This window comes from Vicugna pacos, chromosome 4, assembly GCF_048564905.1.
Source record: "Vicugna pacos chromosome 4, VicPac4, whole genome shotgun sequence".
Taxonomy (NCBI): Eukaryota; Metazoa; Chordata; class Mammalia; order Artiodactyla; family Camelidae; genus Vicugna; species Vicugna pacos.
In genome coordinates this window covers 78,888,251-78,910,642 of record NC_132990.1, presented here as the reverse complement: position 1 = coordinate 78,910,642, position 22,392 = coordinate 78,888,251, and the positions used below count along the sequence as shown (strand labels likewise).

General features: G+C 65.9%; 1 protein-coding gene across 2 annotated transcripts in view; it reads right to left on the bottom strand.

Annotated features, from left to right (window-relative positions):
* COL5A1 (collagen type V alpha 1 chain) overlaps positions 1-22,392 on the bottom strand; it is a 146,827-nt gene that overhangs the window by 62,063 nt on the left and 62,372 nt on the right. For both annotated transcript variants that reach the window (XM_072960518.1, XM_072960520.1), the window contains exons 5-17: positions 21,412-21,543; positions 20,199-20,336; positions 19,383-19,634; positions 18,271-18,438; positions 18,067-18,123; positions 13,619-13,660; positions 13,381-13,443; positions 6,516-6,590; positions 5,643-5,735; positions 4,197-4,253; positions 3,385-3,438; positions 3,016-3,069; positions 708-761 (exon numbers count right to left, since the gene is read on the bottom strand). In XM_072960518.1, the coding sequence (XP_072816619.1) occupies positions 708-761; positions 3,016-3,069; positions 3,385-3,438; positions 4,197-4,253; positions 5,643-5,735; positions 6,516-6,590; positions 13,381-13,443; positions 13,619-13,660; positions 18,067-18,123; positions 18,271-18,438; positions 19,383-19,634; positions 20,199-20,336; positions 21,412-21,543 (1,239 nt within the window). The remainder of the gene's footprint in view (positions 1-707; positions 762-3,015; positions 3,070-3,384; positions 3,439-4,196; positions 4,254-5,642; positions 5,736-6,515; positions 6,591-13,380; positions 13,444-13,618; positions 13,661-18,066; positions 18,124-18,270; positions 18,439-19,382; positions 19,635-20,198; positions 20,337-21,411; positions 21,544-22,392) is intronic.

Sequence of the window (22,392 nt, the reverse complement as noted above, 5' to 3'; positions counted from 1 at the left end):
GGATGTTGCAAGCTATGTGGGGTGAAGTCAGGAGCAGGCCAGTTCAGGCTGCAGTAGGTTTGTCATTGAAAGACCATAATCAGCGGGGACAGACTCAGGAGTTTTCTCCTCTGTCAGTGCAGGTCCCTGAAGACCAGGGCCTCTTGTCAGCTCAGGACTCACGGGAGCACCAGAGGGCTCTGCCACGCCAGTTTCCAGGTGAGCAGGTATAGTGCACCCCTGGCAGGTGGGGGCCCCCAACCCACTCCCCTGCAGGGAACACTGCTGTCCCCACCACGGGCTCCAGCACCGCACGCGGCCGTGGACAGGCCCTTCGAGGGCTGTGAAGAAGGGTGGGCCGAGAGTGGGGGATGTTTCATCCCAGACTCGGCCCCGGAGGGATGGCCACACAGAAGCACGGCAGCCGGGGGCGGGGTCTCGCTGGGCGCCGGCAGGTGCACCGGACAGGCTCTACGCGCGCGCACACCTGAGCTCCGTGTCCACTGCACACAGGAGCCGCTCGGGAAGTTCGCCCCAGCCCCGTCTTCATGGCAACGCGCCCGTCGGACTGGTCCAAGCTGACCCTCCCCCAGGCCCTCCCCCGACGAGCGCAGATTCCCCACGTCATCACTCGTCATCACGGCATGTTCGTCCCGTGACCACGTGTTGACGACAGTGACCACGCTGACCGCGGTGCCGGCACTGGGAGGTGGCCAGCAGCAGCCTACCTTGGGGCCCGTCTGCCCGGGCATCCCTCTTGCTCCGTCGCTGCCAGCTCGGCCCTGAAACAGAGCAGGGCAAACGGTCATTGCAAAGGAACGGCCAGCTCACTGAGACCTCTGAGCACGGCTTCCTGTGAAAGCAAGCAGAGGGCTCCACAGCCCCGTGGGTCCGGCCAGTCCAGGGGAGCCAGGTCCAGGGCCCAGGGCTGCCGTGAGCCTCACACGTGGTCCTGGTCTTTCCAGGCCTCTCCGCCCTGAACTGCGGAGCTGGGGGAACGCCGCTCGCCCTCCGTGTTGGGAGGTGATGGTGCGATGTGGACGGCACATGGCGGAGGGCGACCAGGGCGGTGTGGGTCCGCGGGACTCTGCTTTACAACCCAGGCGAGAGCCCATCCCTGACATCACACGCAGCACGTGTCCCGTCCACCAGCCGGACGTCACGTGCGAGGCCGGAGGACCACAAGGCGCGACAGAGCATCTGGTTAGTCCAACTGATGGGGAGGGAACGGAGGCCCAGAGGGGTGGCCTGTGTCTCGGAAGCCACACAGCCTCCCAAAGGCAGGGTCTGGACTGTGAGCAGGACCCTCCATGCCTGGTGGCCACTCCCATGGCCACTATTTCCAGCCACAGCAGCAAGTCCCCAGCTGCCTGGCCCTCGGGCTGAAGGACAGGGCCGGACCCAGCAGGGTCCACCAGGGAGAGCCTGCCAGGTGTGAGGCCACCTGGACGGGACCAGGGGCTCAGGCAGATGTCCACTCGCGGACAAAGCCGGCCAGAGGGACAGCTCCACTCTGCTCCAGGCCACACACACCCGATCACAGAGGCCTCACCGGGGACACGCCAGCGGACAGAGAGGCCTCGAAGTACCAGGACAGTGAGGGCAGCGCCGGGAGCCAGAGGCGGGAGAGACCCCCAGGAGGCGGCCGTGCACCCAGGGCAAAGGTCACGAGGAGCCGCCAGGAGTGAACAGTCATCTCGGGAAAAGCACCCAAGCAGTGCAGCTCCGGCGAAGTGCAGACCAGCGGGAGCCTCGCCTCAGATTTCCAAACACATCCAGAAATCAGGGGGCTTGGTCACAAGAGTCGGCCCGATTTCACGGCACGACCCCGCGGGCCATCCGTCCGGGTGCGTCTCACGCCGACGGCTCCGCGCAGCCACTGAGCAGAGAGCTGAAGAGCGCGGCCCGCCGGGCGGCCCCCAGCCCCCTCCCGCCGCCCCCTCCTCCAGCGGGCCTCGGGGGGAGACTCAGCTCCTCAGACACGTGCGTGTCCACGGCCCTGACGCCACTGGGCTCTGCTGCTGGCTGAGAAGCCGTTCCCAGCGAAACTAGGCAGTAACTGCCTACAGGGCTGCACAGAAGGCTCAGCGAAAGAAAGCCCTTTCAGGACCAGACCCAGGACAAACAGCCGTCCAGCAGGAATCACTGCGCTTCGGCCTCGGTGGCCTTTCCAGAGTCGTCCGGCGCGCCCTCTGCCTCCTGCCTGGTTCCCTCTGCAGCCTGCGGCCCTGCGGCCATGAGGGGCAACGTGAGGCAGCCGTGCCTGACGGCGGCGCACTCCACCGCCTCCCTCATAAGGACGACTGACTCCCGGACGGAGGCCCCGTCACCACTGAGGAATCGCCCGTGTTCCGCCTTGCATGCTCTGAAGCTAGACCAGGAGGCGGCAGCTGAGCGGCCAGCGTTCCCTGCAGAGCTTCGTACAGGCACAGACGCAACACGAGGGCAAGTGTCTCGCTCACTCAGTGGAAACACGTCACTCACTGAAAACCTCCGCTTGTTAGTCTGACTGTGGGTTAGCTGGGACCTCCCGAGCACGTCTGGAGGGCGCACGCGCGTTCGCATTAGGTTATAAATGCACGCCCTCCGTCAGTAGCCGGGGCTGCCTGGAAGCAAGCCATTCCACCCACTAGGATTACATCCCAAACGGAGGCTCCAGGAGGCTAAGACCGAGGTGCAGGGGCCTGAGCGGCAGTCCAGCCATTTCCCCCCAAACCGAAGCCATTTCTGGAGAAATGAGGTTGCCCCAAAGAAACACAGGTCACTGATAACTGTGTCTTTTCCACACCTGCTCCCAAAGGGCCTGGGAAATCGCTTTAATTAAAAATGTCTGTGAAACTAAGCTCACAGGCTCAGGACAGAGGCTGGGGACAGGGGCGGGGGACCCACCCAGCCCTGGAGACAGACACACCCTTTGAAGGGCGGGGAGCAGCTAGCCTGAGCCTGGCCTGCACGAGGCGTCGTTAGCGGGGCACACACGCTGCAGATTCCGCCCATCCACGGCCCAGCCCCGTCACGGAGCCACGAAACACTCACCCTTCTTCCAGGCTTTCCTGCCGGGCCGGGCGGACCCTGCACACCTCGGGGACCCTGTCCGGAATCAGAGGGCAAAGGTCAGTAGCACATCCGGGTTTCTCAGAGGGAAAAAGGAAAGCCTTGTCCCCATGCTGGTCCCCCCGGCCCGCAGCTCGCCGTCCCAGCTGCCAGGGACATGGTGTGGCATCCGCTGCCCTGTGTGAGGGCGGAGACGGGACGCAGCCAGCTCGTGCCTGTGGACACCAGTGCTATTCCACGTCTGGCTCTGCACTGATGGGCGGCAGCCCCCACTAACGTCCCTGAAGAAACGCAGCCTCTGGGCACGGCCTTCCGGTGCACCCTTCCCAGCGAGGAGTGGGGGGGACGTACCTGAGGCCCCATGTCTCCCGGCTCGCCCTTCAGACCTCCGCTCCCGGGAGGGCCCTGGGGAGACACGTCTGGTTAGGGAGTGCTCGGTGGGCACGGGCTGCAGGGCTGGCCGGGGAAAGGCTGGGCAGCGGGCAGGACACAGGACGGCCTGGCGGGCAGAGCCCCTGAGCCAGCAGAGCACTCAGCCCGCGCAGCCGGCCTGCCACCTCAAACGGAACCCGAGGGCGAGCAGGAACCTTCCTGGCACGCATCTCTTCCCAGTTTTGAAGAAAGCCCCAGACAGCGTGTGCGCAGGGCCCCACGCCCAGGACGCACTCGCTCCTCTCCGGGGGATCGAGCACGGTCTGTCACAGCCGCAGCCCAGGGCCGTGAGTGGACATCCCCACCCGGGCCCAGCACCAATGGCGGGGGGAAGGGGGGACGCAGACCTGGGAGATGGGGCCAAGCCCGCCCCTGGGGAACGGGGCAGGGGCCACATGTAGCCCCGGGGACCCTGTTGGCAGGCCCGAGTGTGCCGGTCTGTACAGCAGGGCCGGCGGTGGGGCTGGAACCGGGCTCCGCCCCATGCTGACATGGGCTTCACTGCACAGGGCGCCTACGGCTCCGAAGGAAGAGGTCTGGAGCCCCCGGGTCAGGGAGCAAACTCACAACCCCCAGGCCCCACCCACTCGGGGCCCTCCCACCCTGAGGTGCCAGAGAGACAGAGTGTGTGCTCCGTCCCGGGTGGGCTGGGGGCCCACCGGGCTGGGGATGGCGAGCGGCACACCCCCACCCCCCCACGCCACCCCCAGCGCTCCCCCATGACAGCTCACCATGGGGCCAGGTCTCCCGGTGAGGCCCATCGGGCCAGCTGGTCCCCTCAACGCCAGCTGCAAGAGGAAACGGGACACACTGAGAAGCAGCGGGTTTACCGCCCCACAGGTGAGACCAGCCAGGCAGGACGGTGTGATGCACGAGGCCGAGGACAGGAGCCTCCAGAGGAGGAGGTCAGATGGACCCCAGACCCATCACCTCCGCCCCTCCGGGGCTCCGAGGGCCAACCCCGAAAGGAACGGCAGAGGTGGAGCAGAAGCCAGGCGCGTGCCCCTCCCCGCTTTGGGGACAGGTGCTCAGGACCCCTTGCCAACGGGCTTGCTCGTCCCCAGCCCGCCCAGCACAGGGAGGGCCTGGAAATGCAGCCCCCTTTCTGGGCTGGGGGCACTCATACTGAGTGACAACATGCCCACAAGGGGCGCTTCCTGCGGTTGGGGGTCTTTGGCAGCCCTCCAGGGGTGAACTAAGTCGGCACCAGTCAAGGCAGCCGCCACGCCCTGGGACCCCCCCGACCCTGGCCCGGCGCCTCCCGCCTCTGCGCTCCCAGCCTGCGGCGCAGCCCAACCTGCTTTCTTAAAGGGCCTCTTCCGCTCCCGCTGTGCGACCCCGTCTCCCCTGCACAATGCCATTTTAATTTTGGAAGATTTTGAGCCCACTGCCCACGTGGCTTTCACCGAAACACACACAGACGCAAAGGCCAGCCGGGTCGGCCGGCGATCGACAAGGCCGAGGCGAGGGGCTTGTGTGCTGACTGGGTCACACGCCCATTTGCTCCGGGACAACGACTCAGTGCCCGCTGCCCTGTGGTTAATCAGCCACACGCTCTGATCACCAGCGTCCATCCACCGCGCCAGAGCCACGTCGATATGGCCCAGACCAGGGACCACGGAGGACGACCTCCCCGCCGGGCAGCAGCGGCTCTCGTCCCGGCGATCAGCAGTCTGGGCCTCGCCAGTGAAACCCGCATTTCACTAGCAGCGCAGCGGCAGGAGCAGAGCCGCAAGGAGGCGCGAGGTCCCGGGACCCGCCCCCACCCCGCGCGGGCTCTCTCCCAGGGGCTCGGGCTCGGCCCAGCCCATCACAGGAGGACGCAGGCTTTCTCTCTCCATCCCCACAGCCGGGCGGGCAGCAGACGGCTGGAGCTGGGCTCAGCAGGGGCCGGGGGCCCGGGAGCCCCTCACTCAGCGCAGCTGTTGTGTCCTTATACAGGAACCTGGACCCTCAGTGTGGACAAGGGGCCCCTGAGAAGCCTCCCCCACCTTTGCTGGTGGTCTCCTGGGCCCCCCAAATGCACACGGATGACCGGACCCGCCACAGGCTCCTGACTCCCCGACAGGGGACACACCCAAGCTGGGAAGAGATGTTCCCTCCCTCCAAGTGGGGCTCCCGCTCACCAGGCCGGGCTGGGCCCTGCCCCCTCCCCCCCGGGACCCGGCACCACTCACCCGGGCCTGCTGGAGGATGGCTTGAGCTTGGGATTCCTGGGCTGAGACCATGGGTCCTTTGGAACCGGCATCGCCGCCCCCTGAGAACCGGAACTGTGGGTGTAAGACGGGGGTCACGAGGCTGCGCCGGTGTGGGTGCCCACGCCTGACCCCAGGGCTGAGGCGGTGCCCACTGGCCTCTTTGGTGACAGTGGAGCCTTGGAGGGTCTGCTCGGGCAGCTTCCAGCCCCAGACCGCCCGCCTCTGCCAGCACAGAGCCGCCCCAGCTCCGGCTGCCGACGTCAGCCCTGGGGCCACCCGGAGACGCTCCCCACAGCAGAGAGGCTGTTTCTGGCATCTGCGGAGTCTCACCCCGAGTCCCCATGGCTCTGTTACAAGGAAAAGCCAAGGGCCCCGTGCTAACGCCTGCGCCCAGCCTCCCAGAGACACTGACATCGGCCAGAGGAGCGACGTCCAGACCAGCCCTCCACACACTCCCCTCCAGGTAAGGAAGGTGCCCTGACTCCTCGGCAGACCCACAAGGTCACGGGCAGGTCAAGTTCAAGAAGGGCCCTGCCGGCACCTGGGCCCAAGTGGAGAGAGTGGGTGAGCGACAACGGAGCGGATGCCACACAGTGTCTCCCAGAGCCGCTTCCACTCCCTCGCAGAGAGGCCGGCTCTGGACACCAGCAGAGGTGTCCCTGACCCTGACCCCGGGGTCCACTCTGCCATGTCAACACAACACTCCCGAGGACCCCACTTCCCCGAGACGCCTGGCTGGGCTGGGGCTAGTCTGTGGCCAGGCAACTGCTCCCCCTGGGAACAGCCCAGGGCCCCACCCCCATCACACACTGGGCCTCAAGCCCCCCCAGCCCCCCCTCAGTGAGGACTCACAGGCAGCATGAGCATGGTTCCAGGAGGGCCGGGCAGCCCGTCAGCCCCAGGAAGGCCTGGGCGTCCAGGGGGACCCTGCGGACAGAGGGGCCGAGGGAGCTGGGTCAGCGCACAGGGAAGGAGACCGGGCTGTGCGAAATGGGGGTGTCAGGGCCAAGGCCCCCAGGAAGCACAGCAGACAAGCACAGAACCATGCGGGACCCGAGCACGGAATGGCCAGAGCCCCAGCCCAGCGTGGGGCTTCACTGTGGCTGGAGGCAGGTCTGAGCCAGATTCAGAGGAATCAGAGAGTCGGAAAGGCGGGAGACAGCGATCCGGAGGCAGAGGCCCCGCTGCGGAAGGCGGGGGGGCGGGGCGTCCGCGATCCCGGGAACATCTCTGCCCGGGACCCCACCAACCGGGCGGGCAGCCCAGGACACCTGCACTGGCTGCTCAGGGGCCTGGCTCGTCCACGGTCGCTGAGGGGCCCCTCACTCGCCCCTGCTCTGCGGGTGGAGCCGATGCCAGGCAAGAAGGGTCCACTTGCTTGGACAGACACGAGGGACCGGAGTCACCAGGAGGACCACGCACGGGACACAGGCCCCTGGAGCAACCCAAGAACCCGATGTGCACAGGCAACGCCACGGCTCCAGCTAATCTGGTCCCCGACACCCCCGCCTCGGCAGGTTCTCCAGATTCCGGCCCTCGTCGGGCCCACGTGAAGATAAAACTGATGTAACGTGGCTTATTTACAAAAAAGAAAGACGGAAAAGAAGTTTATCACTCAGGTTTTCACTCAGCAGGCAGAGTCCCAGCCCGCTCACGGGGAGGAGGCTTGTTTGCAGGCAGGTGGCGTTCAGCTCCATCCCAATGAGAGACCCGCGTCAGGTCCCGTCCGAGGCGGCCAGTCCAGCCCTCGCACCAAGCGCGCAGGCACCACCGCGCCGCGAGGCTCCCGGCCCCGACGCAGACCGACTTCCGACCCCCGGCCTGGCGGCCAAGGGCCCGGGAGGCTCACCCCGAGCAGAACGCCTGCCCGCCCTTCTTCAGTAGTTACTTCTCTTCCAGGATTGACGCCTGTTCTCGTGAAGTGCACAGTAACCAGGGCTAAGGCTCCATGAGCGCCCAGGGGAGGCTGGGAGCGTGCGCACCGGACACGCGACACCCAGCACGTTTGCGCGTCTGCAGGTGCGTGGCCGGGAGGTGGTTTGCCTTGTTTTTGGTGAAATCGTCCTGTGCACGTTGCTCTGCAGTTTGTCACTTCTCTCTGCTGCACGTCACTGCCGACTCGTGAGCGTGGCTCGTCCTCTTTGACGGCCGGAGAGGTTCCCACACATCGCAGACTCATCGTTTATTTAATCTGTCCTCCACAGACGCACGTTTGGGTCCTCTCCAGTTTTCATCAGGACGCAGGCTGCCGTGACTTTCTGGCACCTGTCTTAGGTGGGCCCCCAGAAGCAGAACCTCTGGGTCAAAGGAGTTCCCCCCTTTTTCTTAATTGTTATGGACCAGCCAAATCATCCTGCCTGCCATTTTGGAAAAGATTCTCAGAAGATAACATTTGCTTAAAAAAGAAAAGTCTAGAACATTTTTGCTGCCGAGATTTCCTCTTGGAAATCCAGTGCCGGCTGCTGCTCACAGCTGGGCTCTCTGCTTCCGAGTTGATCCCAAATCAGATCCCCAATTCAAAGCTTAGGGTCCATGTCTCCCAGGGAGATGCCATCCATGTGGTGCCCACGTGGCGCGTGCATGTGTGTGCGTGTGTTTGTAGCAGTGGAAGCCAGGAAGACCCTGGGGCAGCCCCTTGTCCATGTTTACACCTTCAACTTCCTCCTCCTGGTCTTTCTAAGCCATGGGGTGGGGGGATTCAACCTCAGGGGCTGCAGGAAGAATTTCACCCTCACACTGGAACGTTCCAGCCTATGTGAACGATCCCCAAGGGCATGCAAGAAGATGAGCAAGGAGAACGCAGGAGTCCTGCAAGAAAGCGGTGGCTGGTGGGACGAAAGCCACCGGCGAAGCCTTCCAACGGTTTAAAATCTGATGTGAGTCCTGCGGGGCCCCTCACCTGCACCCGTATTCCCCACTGCTGGAAAAAAGTATGTCCGCAAACCGTTGCCAAGCACCGAGGTCTGAAACTTAAAGACTCTGTCCGCTGGACACAGCCGCCTCCCCCCTCCCAGGACACTGAATGTGCCCTGACGGCGTGGCTCGCGCTGCGCACAGCCTATGCCGGGCATCCGGGGACGCTCCGGCAGGCTGTGGGCCTCGTGGCACCCTGACGTGGCTCCGGCCCTGGATTCCAGGCGAAATAAGACAAGTCTCCCGGCCTCCGTGTGTTTTCCTTATTATCTGATCGGCTGGCCCCCAGACCAGCGCCCTCACTTGGTCAAAGGGAAATGTTGTAAAGCGCAGGCCCCGCAGAACTGGGACACGTGGAGACTCGGCAAGGAACAAGGCAGCCCTTCCACACCAAGCGACAGCTGCTGCTCAGCGGAGGGTGTCCCCGAGGCTGCCCCGGCGGCCTCGGCACGGAGATGGAGGGACAGAGAGCTCGGACCCTTTGAAAGCGGCCATCGGCTGCGGCTGCAGACTCAGCCCCAAGGCTGCCCAGGAGGCTGGGGTGCAGCACCCGGGGACGCGCGGGCTCACCGCCAGCAAGCAGAGCCCAGCTGCTTCTCGTACAGGCAGCAGGGCCGGGGGAGCTCAGAAGACCCGGGGTAGGGGAGGGTCTTCATGCTGAGACATTTCTGCTCTTGCTCAGAGAGACCAGGAAAGGACAGCAAGGTGCGTGGATGCTCAGACCCTCCGCACGCCCATGGCGGGTTTCCGGCCAGCTCCGGTGCAATGGCAGCCCCGGAGCAGCCAGCAAAGCTCTCAGCGACCACTTCCTGCTCTAGATCTGAAAGCCGGGGCAGGGGCTCCACCTACGGCCGGGGCCGGAGCCCTGGGGGAGCCGGCACCGTCCCCTGCACACCCCGCCCGGCCCACTGGCCTCGGGCGGCCCTGAGGCAGGAGGGGCTGGGAAATCACTGCTGCTTCCAGAGCCGGGAAAGCCAACAGGCCTGGAGGGAGGCACTGAGGTGCACCGGGGCCTGCGTCTACTGCCAGTCCTCTCAGGAGGACCCCCGCCGTGTGGCCCCTGATGTGAAAAGCGTCCTTCCGGCTCCCAGGGGGCTCGAGGGGTGAACAAACGACTCAGGAGACCCCAGGATCACCGGAGAGGGGTGCCCAGGCCACAGAGAGGACACGGCCCCGCCACACACATGAGGAAGGCCCGTGGCACCACGGCTTGTAGCCGGGACATCACAGACACCTGGCTGCACGGAACGCGTGAGTAAGCAGGTGTCCCAGGTTAGATGGTCCCATACGAGGTGTCCTGAGCACACAGGGCCACCGGGCGAGCAGAGCCCCACGTCCTGCCCCAGGAGGCGGGAGGCGGTAGAATGACATGCCCTGGGGCTTGCGGGCGGCCACTCGCCATGGCCTTTGCAAAGCGAAAAGCTCCCTTTGGGCCTCAGTGGACTCTGCCTCTTTGTCAGACTGCAAGGGACCTGGCCTGTGTCCACTCCTCAGGCCCTGGTGTAAACAAGTCGGCCGGGAGTGGAAGCCGCAGGGACCCCTGGGACTCACGCTTTCAGTGGGTGTGATCGCGGGGGTTCATACAAGCCTTTTAAGGCGCAGACGAGGCACTCAAGCAAAATCGCAAAACCCTGCAAGACGCCCAACCCATGGAACACGAGGTCGAGGGGCTGCTGACTGGGAGAAGGGGCAGGAGAGGTGGTGCCCGGGGGGCAGCGTTACTGCCGGGCTGCGTGCACACCTCCCTTCCCCGAGGGCACAAGGGCCCCCGATTCTGCAGGGAGGGAGGCAGCCCCGCGGGCAAGGGCCCCCATGCTGGTCGTGGAGGGTCACGGAAGCCCACCCGTGGAACCCCTGGGGCTTCAGGAACAGCTGGCCTGTAGGAGTGGGGGAGGGGCTTCCTTCCATTCGGGCCCAACCAACCCGACTACTGCTCAACCAGCACCAGGAAGCAAGCGGCAAGAAGGGGTCTGAGGCGCCAGCTGCTAAGACGCGGCATAGAGGACGGGTCCAAGGGGTGCAGCCAGGAGAAGGGGGGCCTGGGGGCATGAGGCTGGGCTGGAGCAGGCTGGTTCCTGCCCCAGCGCGATGCTGTGGGGACAGGGATGCAGGCAGGCTCACAGCCACCTGCCCGCTGGGTGCACAGCACGGGGACGGGGGCACAAGGAAAAGTCCGGGGGGGGGGTCCTACGTCCAAGGGACGCAGCACCCAGTGAGGAGACAGCTCGCACGGTGAGGGCGAGGCAGCAAGCAGCAGTCAGGCAGGAGCAGTGAGAGGGGCTGCAGAGTCCCAGGGCGGTGGGGCAGGCGGGCGGGCGGGGGGTGGGGATTGGCCGGATCACCCAGGGAGCAGCTCCCACATGCACACAGGCACGTGAGGCCAAGCAGGCGACGGGGACCAGAATATGCCACCCCAAACATGCCACTTTGGCATGGGGAAAATTATTCCGAGCTGGAGGCAACAGAGGATCAACAGATGCGGGAAAAGTCCCCTGCCCTCCCCCCATCAGCCTAAGAGCAGGACGTACGCTTCCCTTTGTGACGGTGGCTCGGAGTCTCCACCACTCCCACCTGAACCCGGTGAGGGCAGTGACCGTCTCCCTGGAGACGGACAGCGGGCACCGAGACGAGCCCGCCTGGGCGGACCTTGCTGGAATGACCCTCGTCTTACGTTAGTTTCTCCCGTCTATTTTGTAGTTGTGTCTCCATAATTTATTGCTCTTTGTTAAAACGGTGCATAAGTTCCCAAGCCTCACTATTTCTCTGGGTTTTTACTTCGTGAAGCCCCCATGCATGTAAAATTTAGAATATTAATAAAATATTTTACCTTTTTAATGTCTTTGGTCAGTTTAATCGGCACGCCCCATGCACCAAACATAAGAGGGTAGAGGAAAAGTTTTTTCCTCTCGTACAGAGGGATTCTGAGGTCAGCCTGCTCCTGACTCTGTGTCCAGTGTTCTTTCACAGCTCATGAGCACACAACCAGGAGATCTGGGCATTGAGAGGCTGCTGAGCCGTGAGCAGGGACAATTCCTGGACAAGGCCAGTTAAGCAGGGCTCGTGGCGAGGGGGGCAGTGCTCAGCTCCCAGAACCAGCCTCTCTCCCCAGGACGGTCAGTGGGCTGCAGCATCAGAGACCAAGGGCCCCAGAGCAGGTGGGTCCTCTGCCTGCCCCTCCTTGGTCCCTGTCTCCTGGACCCCAGCTTGGGTTTAAGAGAGACCAGCTGTAAAGGCACCAAAATGACACTCCCGGGTGTCGTGGCTCCTCCAACAGCCAGGCCGCAGGGCGCAGAGCACCAGCAGGGGCACCGTCAGGCTCAGTCCAGAGGCAGGGACCAAGGAGGGAGGGGAGCCCCTCTGGTTCACGGGCACTGAGACCCAGCGCCCAGCACTGTGGACACTCAGTGAACATCTGCATGCTGGACGGACAGATGGACGGACGGACTGACACTGGGAGCACCACAGCGGCTGACCGGAGATGCCAGTCAGTACCATGCCCACTGTGGACAGCATCCTAGCCTTCGTCTAAGAGGGAGGAGGTCTGCGCTGCCGTGCAGCCCCCACGCATGGGTCCCTCTGAAGATGGCTCTGTGGGCCGTCACCTGACCTGACACAGATCCAGCTGCATCAGGCACTGCAGCCCCCAGGACAGAACTCAGATGGTGCTCGTCCCTGGGTAGGGGGAGGGCAGCGGCTGCCTGGCTCGCCTGGAATCTTGACTGGGTGGCGGGGGTGGAGACAGCGTGCTGCCCGAGCGGGTCAGAGCCAGCCCAGCACCCCCGCCACGGAGCGGGGCCACCTACTCGCCCCCAGGGCCACCGCTGGCCACAGGGAAGCAACGTGGCAGGAATCCCGCCTGCTGCCGTCTGACCCGGCTGCTTTCGCAGGTCATGCCCGACCTGCTTTGTCTGCGCGGTCACTTCACATTGCCGCAGCCCCCAGCGCCTGACAGCCAAGTGCCCTCGCAAGCAGACCCTACCCGCCGCCTCTCCTCCGGACCAGACCCCGCCATCGTCCGCCCCGAACCGCGAGGCCCTTCCTCGCTCTGGCCAGTGTACCAGGCCCTGGGGATAAACGCCCGTTAGGACGCACACGCGCTCCCAGGGCCTCTCTTCTACGGCTCAGCCGCCCGGTCATCAGCCCCTAGCCTGGCTGTGCTCGCACCAACGTTCAGGAGACCAGCAGGGAAAACAGAGAAAAAGGAAGAAAGTCAAGGACCCACAGGTGCAGTACCCGAGATGCCCACTGGGTGTCAGAACGAAATCGCGGGTCCTGGGCTCAGCAGGCATCTCCGGTCCCTGTGAGCAGCGCGACCCCAGGATGGGCCCTTTGACCCCGAGCAAGCCCTCTTGCGTCTGTGGCTTGATTTCCAGCAAGGAGACTGGAGCGAAGGGGACTCAAGGCCAACGAAGCTCTCACACTGAGGGAGGACTGGTGCAGATCCCGAGACGCACCGGAGCCCTCTGGCCGCTGCAGCTGTTGCTCCGGCCACGCGGATGCACGGCCGCAGGGCCGCCCCTTTGCGCTGACCCGGCAGCCTCCGCGGGACACACGGCCCGGCGGGGCCTCCCTCCTGCAGGCGTCGCCTGCCCCAGCTCAGAGCCAGGCAGCGGCCCCGCTCCCCTAAAGGCCCGAAGGGAGCGCGCGCAGGCAGCGGGTGGCGGGAGGCCTGACGCCGCGGCCACTTGAGGAAGGCAGGCAGCGTGCCGCGGGATCCGCACGTGCGAGGACAGGCCGGCCCGGGGCAGGGAGGGCGCCGGGACCTGCCCACAGGGCCCGTGGTCGGGGACTGAGCAGCCCTTACCCGTTCTCCCGGGTCCCCCACTTGGCCAGTGGGACCCATCGTTCCTGGAGGTCCTGGGAGACCCTAGAAGGAAACACAAAACCAGACAGTCAAAGATGCAGCCGCGGAACAGTTCCCGCCCGGCCAGGGGGGGCGAGGCGGGGCCGGGAAAGGGCCCGCCCCGAGGCATCCGCACCCGCTTTTCCCAGCCCCTACACGCCTCCCAGGATTCGTAGGGGGAACAGAACACCATACTCACGGCGGGGCCTTCCGGGCCGGGCGGCCCCTCCAAGAGCATGCCCTGGGAGAGACCAGAGAGGGCGTCTGAGGCCCCAGGACCCCTTCCCTCCATCCCCGGCCGACCCCACCCCACCCCAGCCCTGAGCATGGCCTCCAGGCCAAGCAGCCACAGGACACAGACTCGGGCCTCCGGTCCACACCCACCGCCCCGGCAGGGGACCCAAGCAGCAGTCTCTGTGATGGGGGCTGGGGTGGCCACGGTGGCCGTCCTGAGTGTGTCGGGGCAGCACCAAGCCCCAGACGGCAGCCAACAGGCTTCCCTCAAGAGCAGCTTCAGGGGAGGGGGGGGACCAGGACCACCAGCCGCACCTCTGGCCCTCCTGTTCCCTGGGGGAAGGAGGCAGCGCCCGGGCAGGCCCTGGTGACGGCTGCCTGAGGGAACAGTGGACCCCAGGACGGGGCCCACCGAGGGTGGAGGACCACTGCCCGGCGGGTTCAGGGAGAACGAGGGAAAAGAGACACCACAGGCCGAGGCCTCCGGCCCCGAGAACCATCAGGCCGGCTGCTCAGATGGGCTGCCCGGGGGGCTCCCGGCCCTGCGCCCTCCAAGGGGTGCTCCCCGCCGCCCAGCAGCGGCGCAAGCGGGAAACGCCGCAGAGTCCACTGGACACCCAGTGCCCTCCTCCCCCAGCCCCTCACCTGGCTGAGCCCAGGTCCACCCGGCCTCTGGCCCCCAGGCCTCACTGTCTTTCCCCCCAAATGGGGGCAAGGCCTCCCGTCCCCGCCCCGTCCACCTGGGCCCCAGAGTCTGTGCGGGCAGTGGGGGGGGGTCCAGCTCTCTGAGGTCAGGGCTCCTGGCCCGGGGCTCCCCACTAGGAGGCCCCTACTTCAGCCTCCTTCCCAGCAAGACGCTTCTCTCTACTCCTGTCCCGTCGACGCCAGAGCTGGGCAGGCCCAGCACCCCGTCTTCCACGCCCACTTCGGGGGGCTGAGGCAATGCGTGGCCTTCCAGGGAGGGAAAGGGTCTCCTGCCGCTGCAGGGGTCTGCATGCTCAGAACACAGTGGGGATGGTATCTGGGGGTCTGAGGACCAGGTGGCTTCAGCTGCATGTGGGGCCAGTGGGCGCAGTGGATCCCCCCTCCCCAGAGTTCCTGTGACTGCTGGGGCGGCGTGGGAGGGCTGGACAGACTGGCCCTGGGGCAGAACTGCCTCCTGCCCCCCCCCCCCCCCAGAACAAAGCAAGCTCGGCTGCTTCTCCCGGGGCCTGGCCCCTGCTGCTCTGTCCCAGGCTTTTTCCTGCAAGTGACCAGTCCTGGAGTTGCTGCCGGGGAGTAAGAGGATGTGCCCAGGAGAGGCACGGGGGGTGGACTCCAGGCCGGGGTGGGGGGGGCGCACGGTCCGGGGCGGCGAGCCCCTCCGAGCCCCTCATCCTCCCACCAGGGCTGCCCGGTCGCTGTGAGGCTGCGCCCTGTGTTCACACAGATGTGCACTGAGAGACGTGTGTGCACGCGCGGTGCACACAGGGAGTTCACCCGAGCGGCCTCGCAAACCCTGGCTTTCCTGCTTCCCTCTCTGACAAAGGCCACGGCGGGGGCTCAGAAGCCGAGGAGGGATTAGGGGAGAACGCCCCGGCCCCGTCGGGCCCGGGGCGCCGCAGCCGTGCTCCCAGACACACCGACTGCCGGTCCGGGGGCGGGGGCGTGGCGGGCAGGCCCTCACGGGAGCGCCAGCCCGGACCACTCCAGGCGGCTCAGGGAGGGCCGGGAGCTGCTGGATGGCCAAGCATGGTGAGGGGTGCCTGCGCTCTCCCAGGCTCGGCCATCGCCAGGAAGGGGCCCGGGGCCGCCGCCCCTCCGAGGAGGGCTCCCAAGGCCACGGAGAGCGGAAGCCCCCTGCAGGAGCCGGCTCCACGCCCCACCAGGGAGCAAGCTCTCAGCCTGAGAACTGAACTCTTACGGGAGGCCCGTCCATCTGCTGAGCGGCACAGACCGAGAAGACCCTCCCTGAACCACGGGGGACGGAGACACGACCATCTTCTGCCTGTGGTGGGTGCTCACCAGCTGTTCCCTGCGATGGACTCGGGGGCCCCGTCCCTTTCAGGGGCCGCTGTGCTGCGGGCCGGTTACAGCAGGCCCTGGACCTGACTGGGAACCAGCCCGAAGTCCCTGGCATGGACGGAGAGGAAGGGCCACTTCCGAGAGCTCCCTGGACAGTGAGTCACATGGCCCGAGGGAGGGCGCAGGGGCAAGTGGCAGAGAGAGGAAACAGCCTCCAGCCTCCACGGGCCGGGACGCCCGCATGGTCAGCAGCGAGACCCCGCCAGCCGCCTCCCAGGACTCGGCCATGTGTCTATGGGGAGCTAAGACTCCGAGGACAGCTGGCGAGGTTCCAGGTTGAGAAATTCTAACTGTCTACATGAGCTCTCCGGCGGGAACCGGCCTCGGCCCCACAGGCTCTCCCCGCAGGCTGGGGGCTGGGGGGTGCGAACGCCGGGGCCAGAGGGGGCGGGCATCCTTCCCTTGCTGCGTCCAGATGGCCCATTCCTCCCCGAAAAAAAATGAAACAAGTCTTGTGGAGACATGCTGTTTGTGTTGGACCGCCTCTGTTTTCTCAGCCCTCTCCCCTGGCCCACGCTCCACGGTGGAGCCTGGTAGAGCCTGGCAGCAGGACACCCCGTGCACCAGCCTCACCCCCCGCCCCTTGCACAGATCTGGGGCACTACGGCTCTCCCACAGGGTCAGCCCAGTCGGGGGGACGTGCGAGCAGGAAGCTCGTGTGGACCGAGGTGCCGGCCCGGCCCTCGCACAGCGGGGACTAAAGCCAGGACTCCGCAGAGCCCAGCTGCTGCCTGCCCGTGGGGCTCGCTCTTGCCAGGCAAGATACTCCTTTCACTGAAGCGACAGGGACACCACAGAGGCCACCCAAGTCAGCGGCAGTCCACTGCGGACCAAGGCCACCTGCGGGAACGTCCAAGCCGGTCGCGACTTCCCCGGGAGGTGCGCGCAGCTGGCCGCAGGGGAGCCCTGCTGGAGGCGGGCCCCTCACCACTCCCCCAGCTGCAAGGGCCGCAGGGGTCTCGGCAGCCCAGCCCTTCGGGGGCTCCCCCGACTTCCGGCTGCAGTGCTCTGCCCCGAGGGTCACCCTTCTCTCTGAACCTGGACTTGGTGCCAGGGCTCCTCACGTTGCCAAGTGAGGGCCTACCTGGTGCTGGCGGAAGCCCTGCGCCCCCATCCCCTGGCCTCAGACAAGCCCTGTGTCTCTTGGACCCCAGGGAGCAACGGAAAGGAGATGGTCCCAACCCAAGGAAAGGATGTGTGTGCCCAGCGGCTGCAGCCCTGGGGGAGCGGACGGGCCCCTCCCTGGGACAGGCCTGGAGGGAGCCTGGAGTGGGACAGTCACCCAGTCCTGGTCCTGTCTGCCCCAGCCACTGGCCTCATGTGCCAAGGGAGAAAAGGGTCCGAGAGACCCTCCCCAGATCCACGAGAGGAGGGGCCTGCCTCAGCTCTGCATCCCAGGAGCCCCAAGATCAGAAGGGCCCTGGAGTCTCCAGCCGCAGCCTGGGCTCAGCCACTGGAAGCCTGGCCCCAGTCTCGTGACCGGTGTGGTGCAGGGCGCTGGCCTCCTCCCCTCGGCGCTTGGAGGACGTGGCAGGGGAGGGACTTGGCAGCCAGCCCTTCCCAACTCCCATGTCCGGAGCTGCTTCCCGGCCCACGACGCCGTGTCCATCGTGTGCAGCCACGGGGGCCCTGCCCGCCTGATGGTCTGGCACCTCGCCCACCCGGGTCAGGGCCCTGGCTTCGGCGGCCCTCAGGCACGGCTCCCCGAGGGCAGAGGATGTGCCAACATGGAGCATGGCCCCCGCCAACACCCACCCACCCACCCAGAGCGGCACGTGGGACCTCCTCCCTCCACTCCAACGTCACGACGTGACCCACGGCCGTGACGGTTCACTGGCCCGGGGCCCACCAGCCAGCGCATGTGGCTGACACGCAGCTTCCCTGTTTCACCAGCGGCAGCAGCTTCCCCCGCACGCTGCAGGCCCGCCTGGAGAGGCGCGTGCGAGGTTAGAGCCCCGCGCCCGCTGTGGCGCGGCAGCGCCGGCCCAGGCCCGCAGTGCCTGCTAGTCCCCGCTGACCCCCGGGACGGCCCCTCCCTCTCCGGAGCTGAGTGTCTTTATCAAGGAGAGATGAGCACAGCGACAAGCCTGGATCCTGTGTGGGCAGCGCGGAGCCCTGACCAGCCCAAAGCCCAGGCGCCTCCTCCCCGGCGAGGCCCAGGCGTCCCCCTGCTCGGGGGCCTTCCGGGGCAGCACGCGGCAGCTCGTGGTCGCGTGGCTCCCGGCAGTGGCCCCAGGCAGAGAGGCACGGGGTCCCACGGGTCTGGCCACGTCCTGCCTAACCCGCCGTGTGCCCCGGGCTGCTACCCACACCCCGCCCGTCTCAGGAGGTGACAGGAAAGCCCCTTACTGGTTCGATGATGGCGGGTTCTCCCTTTTGACCTTTCTCGCCGCGTGGCCCTCCGATCTGGGGTCCGTAAGGTGCAGAGAGAGGAGAAGGAGAGAAGGGAGGCGGTCCAGGTTACACCAAACCCGCACAGCTGACGGAGCGGGGGTCCCCCCCGGGCGTGGAAGGCGCCCCTGCCGGCCGGGCCCAGCACCCCCAGCCACTCACGCCCTCGTAGATGGTGTCCTGGTTCGCGGGCATGCCGGGCCCGATCTCCGACGGGGAGATGGTGGGGTCGTAGTAGGGGTCGTAGTAGTTCTCGTCCAGGTTCCTGATGGTCTCCTCTGTGAACTCCCCCTCCAGGTCGTCCCCCCCTTCCTCCGGAGGCGGGTCCGGCTGAGAGGGAAGGGCGGCAGGGGTCACCCGAGGATGCCAGGTGACGGACAGAAACAGGCCCCCACCCCGGGACTCCAAGGACAGCGCTCCCAGACCTCAGCACGCGGGGCGCCTGGGGTCGGGGGCGTCTCCTCCCTCTCTTGATGGGGAACTCACTCCAGAGCCCCGCGACCCCACGGCACACCAGGGCTGCCCAGGGGCGGAAACAGGGAAGGTGGGGCTGCCAAGGGACTCCGGGCCCAGGGTCTCGGGGTAACGAGCCCCTAATCCCATGCCCACTGACAGAAGGGCCGGGACCCATCAGAACCCTGCGCGTCTGCTCTGCGGTCGTCAAGACTTCAGCATCACGTGGCGGCTATTCTGAACCACTCGCCAGACAGCATGGGCTGTGCTCACCTCTCTCATCTGAAAATGTGGCAACCGCCCCGAGAAGCGGGCACTAGTGCCAGCTGTGAACGGGACCACTGACTTCCAGAGGGGGCGGCGCTCTCCCAGTCACTGGCGGGGCTCTCAGGCCGGGTCTGGCTGACGGGACAGCCCACGGTCCTGCCCAGCACGCCCCGGCCTCAGGCCTCGTCTGCTTGTCCGCATCCCCACGGCGTAGCCCTGAGCAGCCTGCCCCATCCCGGGCCCTGACAGGGCCACTGTCCGCAGCCCCCGTGTCCTCACCCCCTTCCACCTGAACCCCGAGACCCGGAGGGCCGGCCTCATTCCACCCACTTTGCAGATGAAAAGCTGACCACGCTGAGGTCCACCCTGCAAGTCCCAGGCCTCCCGGGGGGCACTTGGAGCGGCCCAGCTGCACAGGGCTGCAGGGCCAGGTGTGGCGGGCCGGGGGACAGCAGCCGCCCCGGGGCAGCAGGGTGAGGTGCACAGAAGGGGGCCCTCGGGGTCCAGCCCCCTCCCCCGGAGCAAGCCCGCCCGGCAGGCAGGGGAGCAATTACGTTGGAGGCGTTGGAGGTGAGGACTGTGCTGGTGGGAACTTCGGCCCGGGCGCCCAGGTCGGGAAGCTGGTCAGGGTTCTCATCCGGGGTCTCCATGCCTTCGCCGTAGTTGAGGTCCTCGTAAGGGGGGGGCGTGTAGTAGTCCTCGCTGGGCATGTAGTCGTAGTCCCCGATGCCGGGGTCCTCCTCCCTCCCGGGCCCCTCGCTGGTGTCGGGCACTGGAGAGGCTTCCGTGGGGGGCTGGGTCAGCTCCTGGGAGCCGGGGCAGACAGGCAGGGTGAGGGGGGCGGCCGGTGAGCAGGAACCGGGTCTCAGGTTTCCTCTGCGGCCAGAGGTGGAGGCTGACCCATCGGCCAGCTGAGCCCAGTGGATCCAGCACAGGGGCCGCCTGGGCCCGGGAGGGGCAGCCCCGCCCAGCGGTGTGCAGGGCAGGGACTAACGTCCCAGAACGACACACTTGACAGGGTGAACTGCGTCTCAAAGTTGCTTAAAAAGAGCATTCCAGACTCTCAGCAATACAGGTCAGTGTCCTCTCCACCCTCTAGGGAGGGGACCGTGTTCCTTCACATCCCTGTCTCTGGGTGTCACACGGCACCATGGAAGCCCGCTGCCCAGCGCTCCCCAAGAGCACAAAGCACCCAGGGTCCCTCGCTCCCCCGACCTCGCTCACCCGGCCACTTGCGTCCCCGCCGAGTCCCGCCCATCGCCTCCCAGGCTCCACGCATCTCCCAACAGCCCCCCAGGCTCGCCGAGGCGCCTCCTGTCCTCCCCCTGCCCTGCTGTCGCCCCCAGGGACCAGCAGCCCCCCGGCCTGACCTCGGCCACCTCCGTGGTCTCGCGAGTAGCTCCCACCGGCGCCTCGGTGGGGGTGGGCTCCTTGCCCACGTCGTCCGTGTCCTCGTAGTAGGGGTACTCGTAGTAGTAGGTGTCTCCTTCGCCCTCTCCATCCGGGTACTGAAAGTCACCGGGGCCGCGTGATGAAGGAGCGAGACCCCCACGCGAGAGGCAAACGGCCTCTCCCTCCCCGCAGGCTCAGCCACGAAGATCAGGTGCCAGAAAGTCACGCCCAGCTCTAGACACGGCCCGCGGGCCCTGAACAGGGTCCTCCCCCTCCAGCTCCTGGGGGGCAGAGCCAGCCCCATGAGAAGTCCCAGGGATGTAACAGGGACCCACGTCCCCTTCAACGACAGATGGGCCCCAAAGGTCCAGCTGTTCTGACCCCCGGGACCTGAGGACCAGGAGAACCAGCCAAATGGTGGGCTCTGCTCACAAGGCCACCGCCCCAGGGTTGCCCCCGACCTGCCCAGAACCACTCAGGAGAGGCAGCCTCGGAGCTGAGGGGGTGGGGGTGGGGTGGAGCGGGAGGCCTCAGGGGCGGGAACCCTGCCCCGCGCTCCGGTCTGCACGAAGTGCTGGGCCGGGCTCCACGGCCGCCTGGGGCCAGCCTACTCCTCTTCCCACTGGCCGTGAAAGAAGGGAGGCCAGAGGAGACATGAGTGACTGAATTCTACTGGGCAGGGGCTGGGGAGGCTTCCCATCGGGCACAAAGGGCTGCAGACAGGATTAACTGAGACGCGGCTGGAGGGCGGGGCGGGGGATGGAAGGCTGAGCCTGGACACGCCCATCCGCAGGGAGGCGTCGGGCACACTCCTGGAACCCTCGGGCCGAGGCTGTCCCTCTGGGGGTCAGAGGGCCCGCCGTTCTGCGCGGACGGCCCCGAGCCCCCCGACCTGGCAGCCCCGAGGCGGCGCCCCGAGGGCACCTGTGGCACCCTCTCTCAAGCACCTGGGGCAGGTGTTAAGGGTAAGAGAGCCCTCTCTCTTCACCCAGAACCTTGTGTGAAGGGCCTTTTGTGACTCGGTCACTTTGAGGGCTCAGGACCCTTTGTAAGGTGGCTCAGGAACCCACCTTGTCCCCAGATCGATTACACTCTCACCCAGTGGGTTAACAGGGGTCCCACGGCTTCTGTGCCCCTCCCCCCACCCCACCCCCGCAAGAGGGCCTGCCCCTGGCCCCCACCAGGACTCACGTATTCATCCGGGTTGGGGTCCTGGGACTGGGGCTTTTCGGGGACCGCGGTGTCACAGTCAGGGCTGTAGTGCGTGCAGTGATCGTAAGCCGCCCGGTGGTCCGAGACGAAGAGCAGCTGCTGGATATCTCCCTAAAGAGGATGAGAGCCCTGAGCAGGCGGCACGGAAGGGACCCACGTGGGGACCCAGGAGACCTGCCTGACACCTGAAAGTTTGTCCTTGGGGCCAGACCTCCTCTGGGAGAGCTGCTGCTTCCAAAAGCCCCTCAAGCCACCCATCCATCCACCCACACACTCATCCAACCATCCACCAGTTCACCTGTCCAGCCAGCCATCCATCCGTCCATCCATCCGCTCACCCAGTTAGCCAGCCATCCAACCATGCATCCATCCATCCACCCAACCATCCATCCATTCATCCATTCATCCATCCATCCATCCATCCATCCATCCAACCATCCATCCACCCAACCATCCATCCAACCATCCATCCATCCATCCACCCAACCATCCATCCAACCATCCATCCATCCACCCAACCATCCATCCATTCATCCATTCATCCATCCATCCATCCATCCAACCATCCATCCGTCCATCCATCCATCCATCTACCCACCCAACCATCCATCCAACCACCCATCCATCCATCTACCCACCCACACACTCATCCAACCATCCACCAGTTCACCTGTCCAGCCAGCCATCCATCCGTCCATCCACCCGCTCACCCAGTTAGCCAGCCATCCAACCATGCATCCATCCATCCACCCAACTATCCATCCATTCATCCATTCATCCATCCATCCATCCATCCATCCAACCATCCATCCATCCATCCAACCAACCATCCATCCAACCATCCATCCATCCATCCACCCAACCATCCATCCAACCATCCATCCATCCACCCAACCATCCATCCATTCATCCATTCATCCATCCATCCATCCATCCAACCATCCATCCGTCCATCCATCC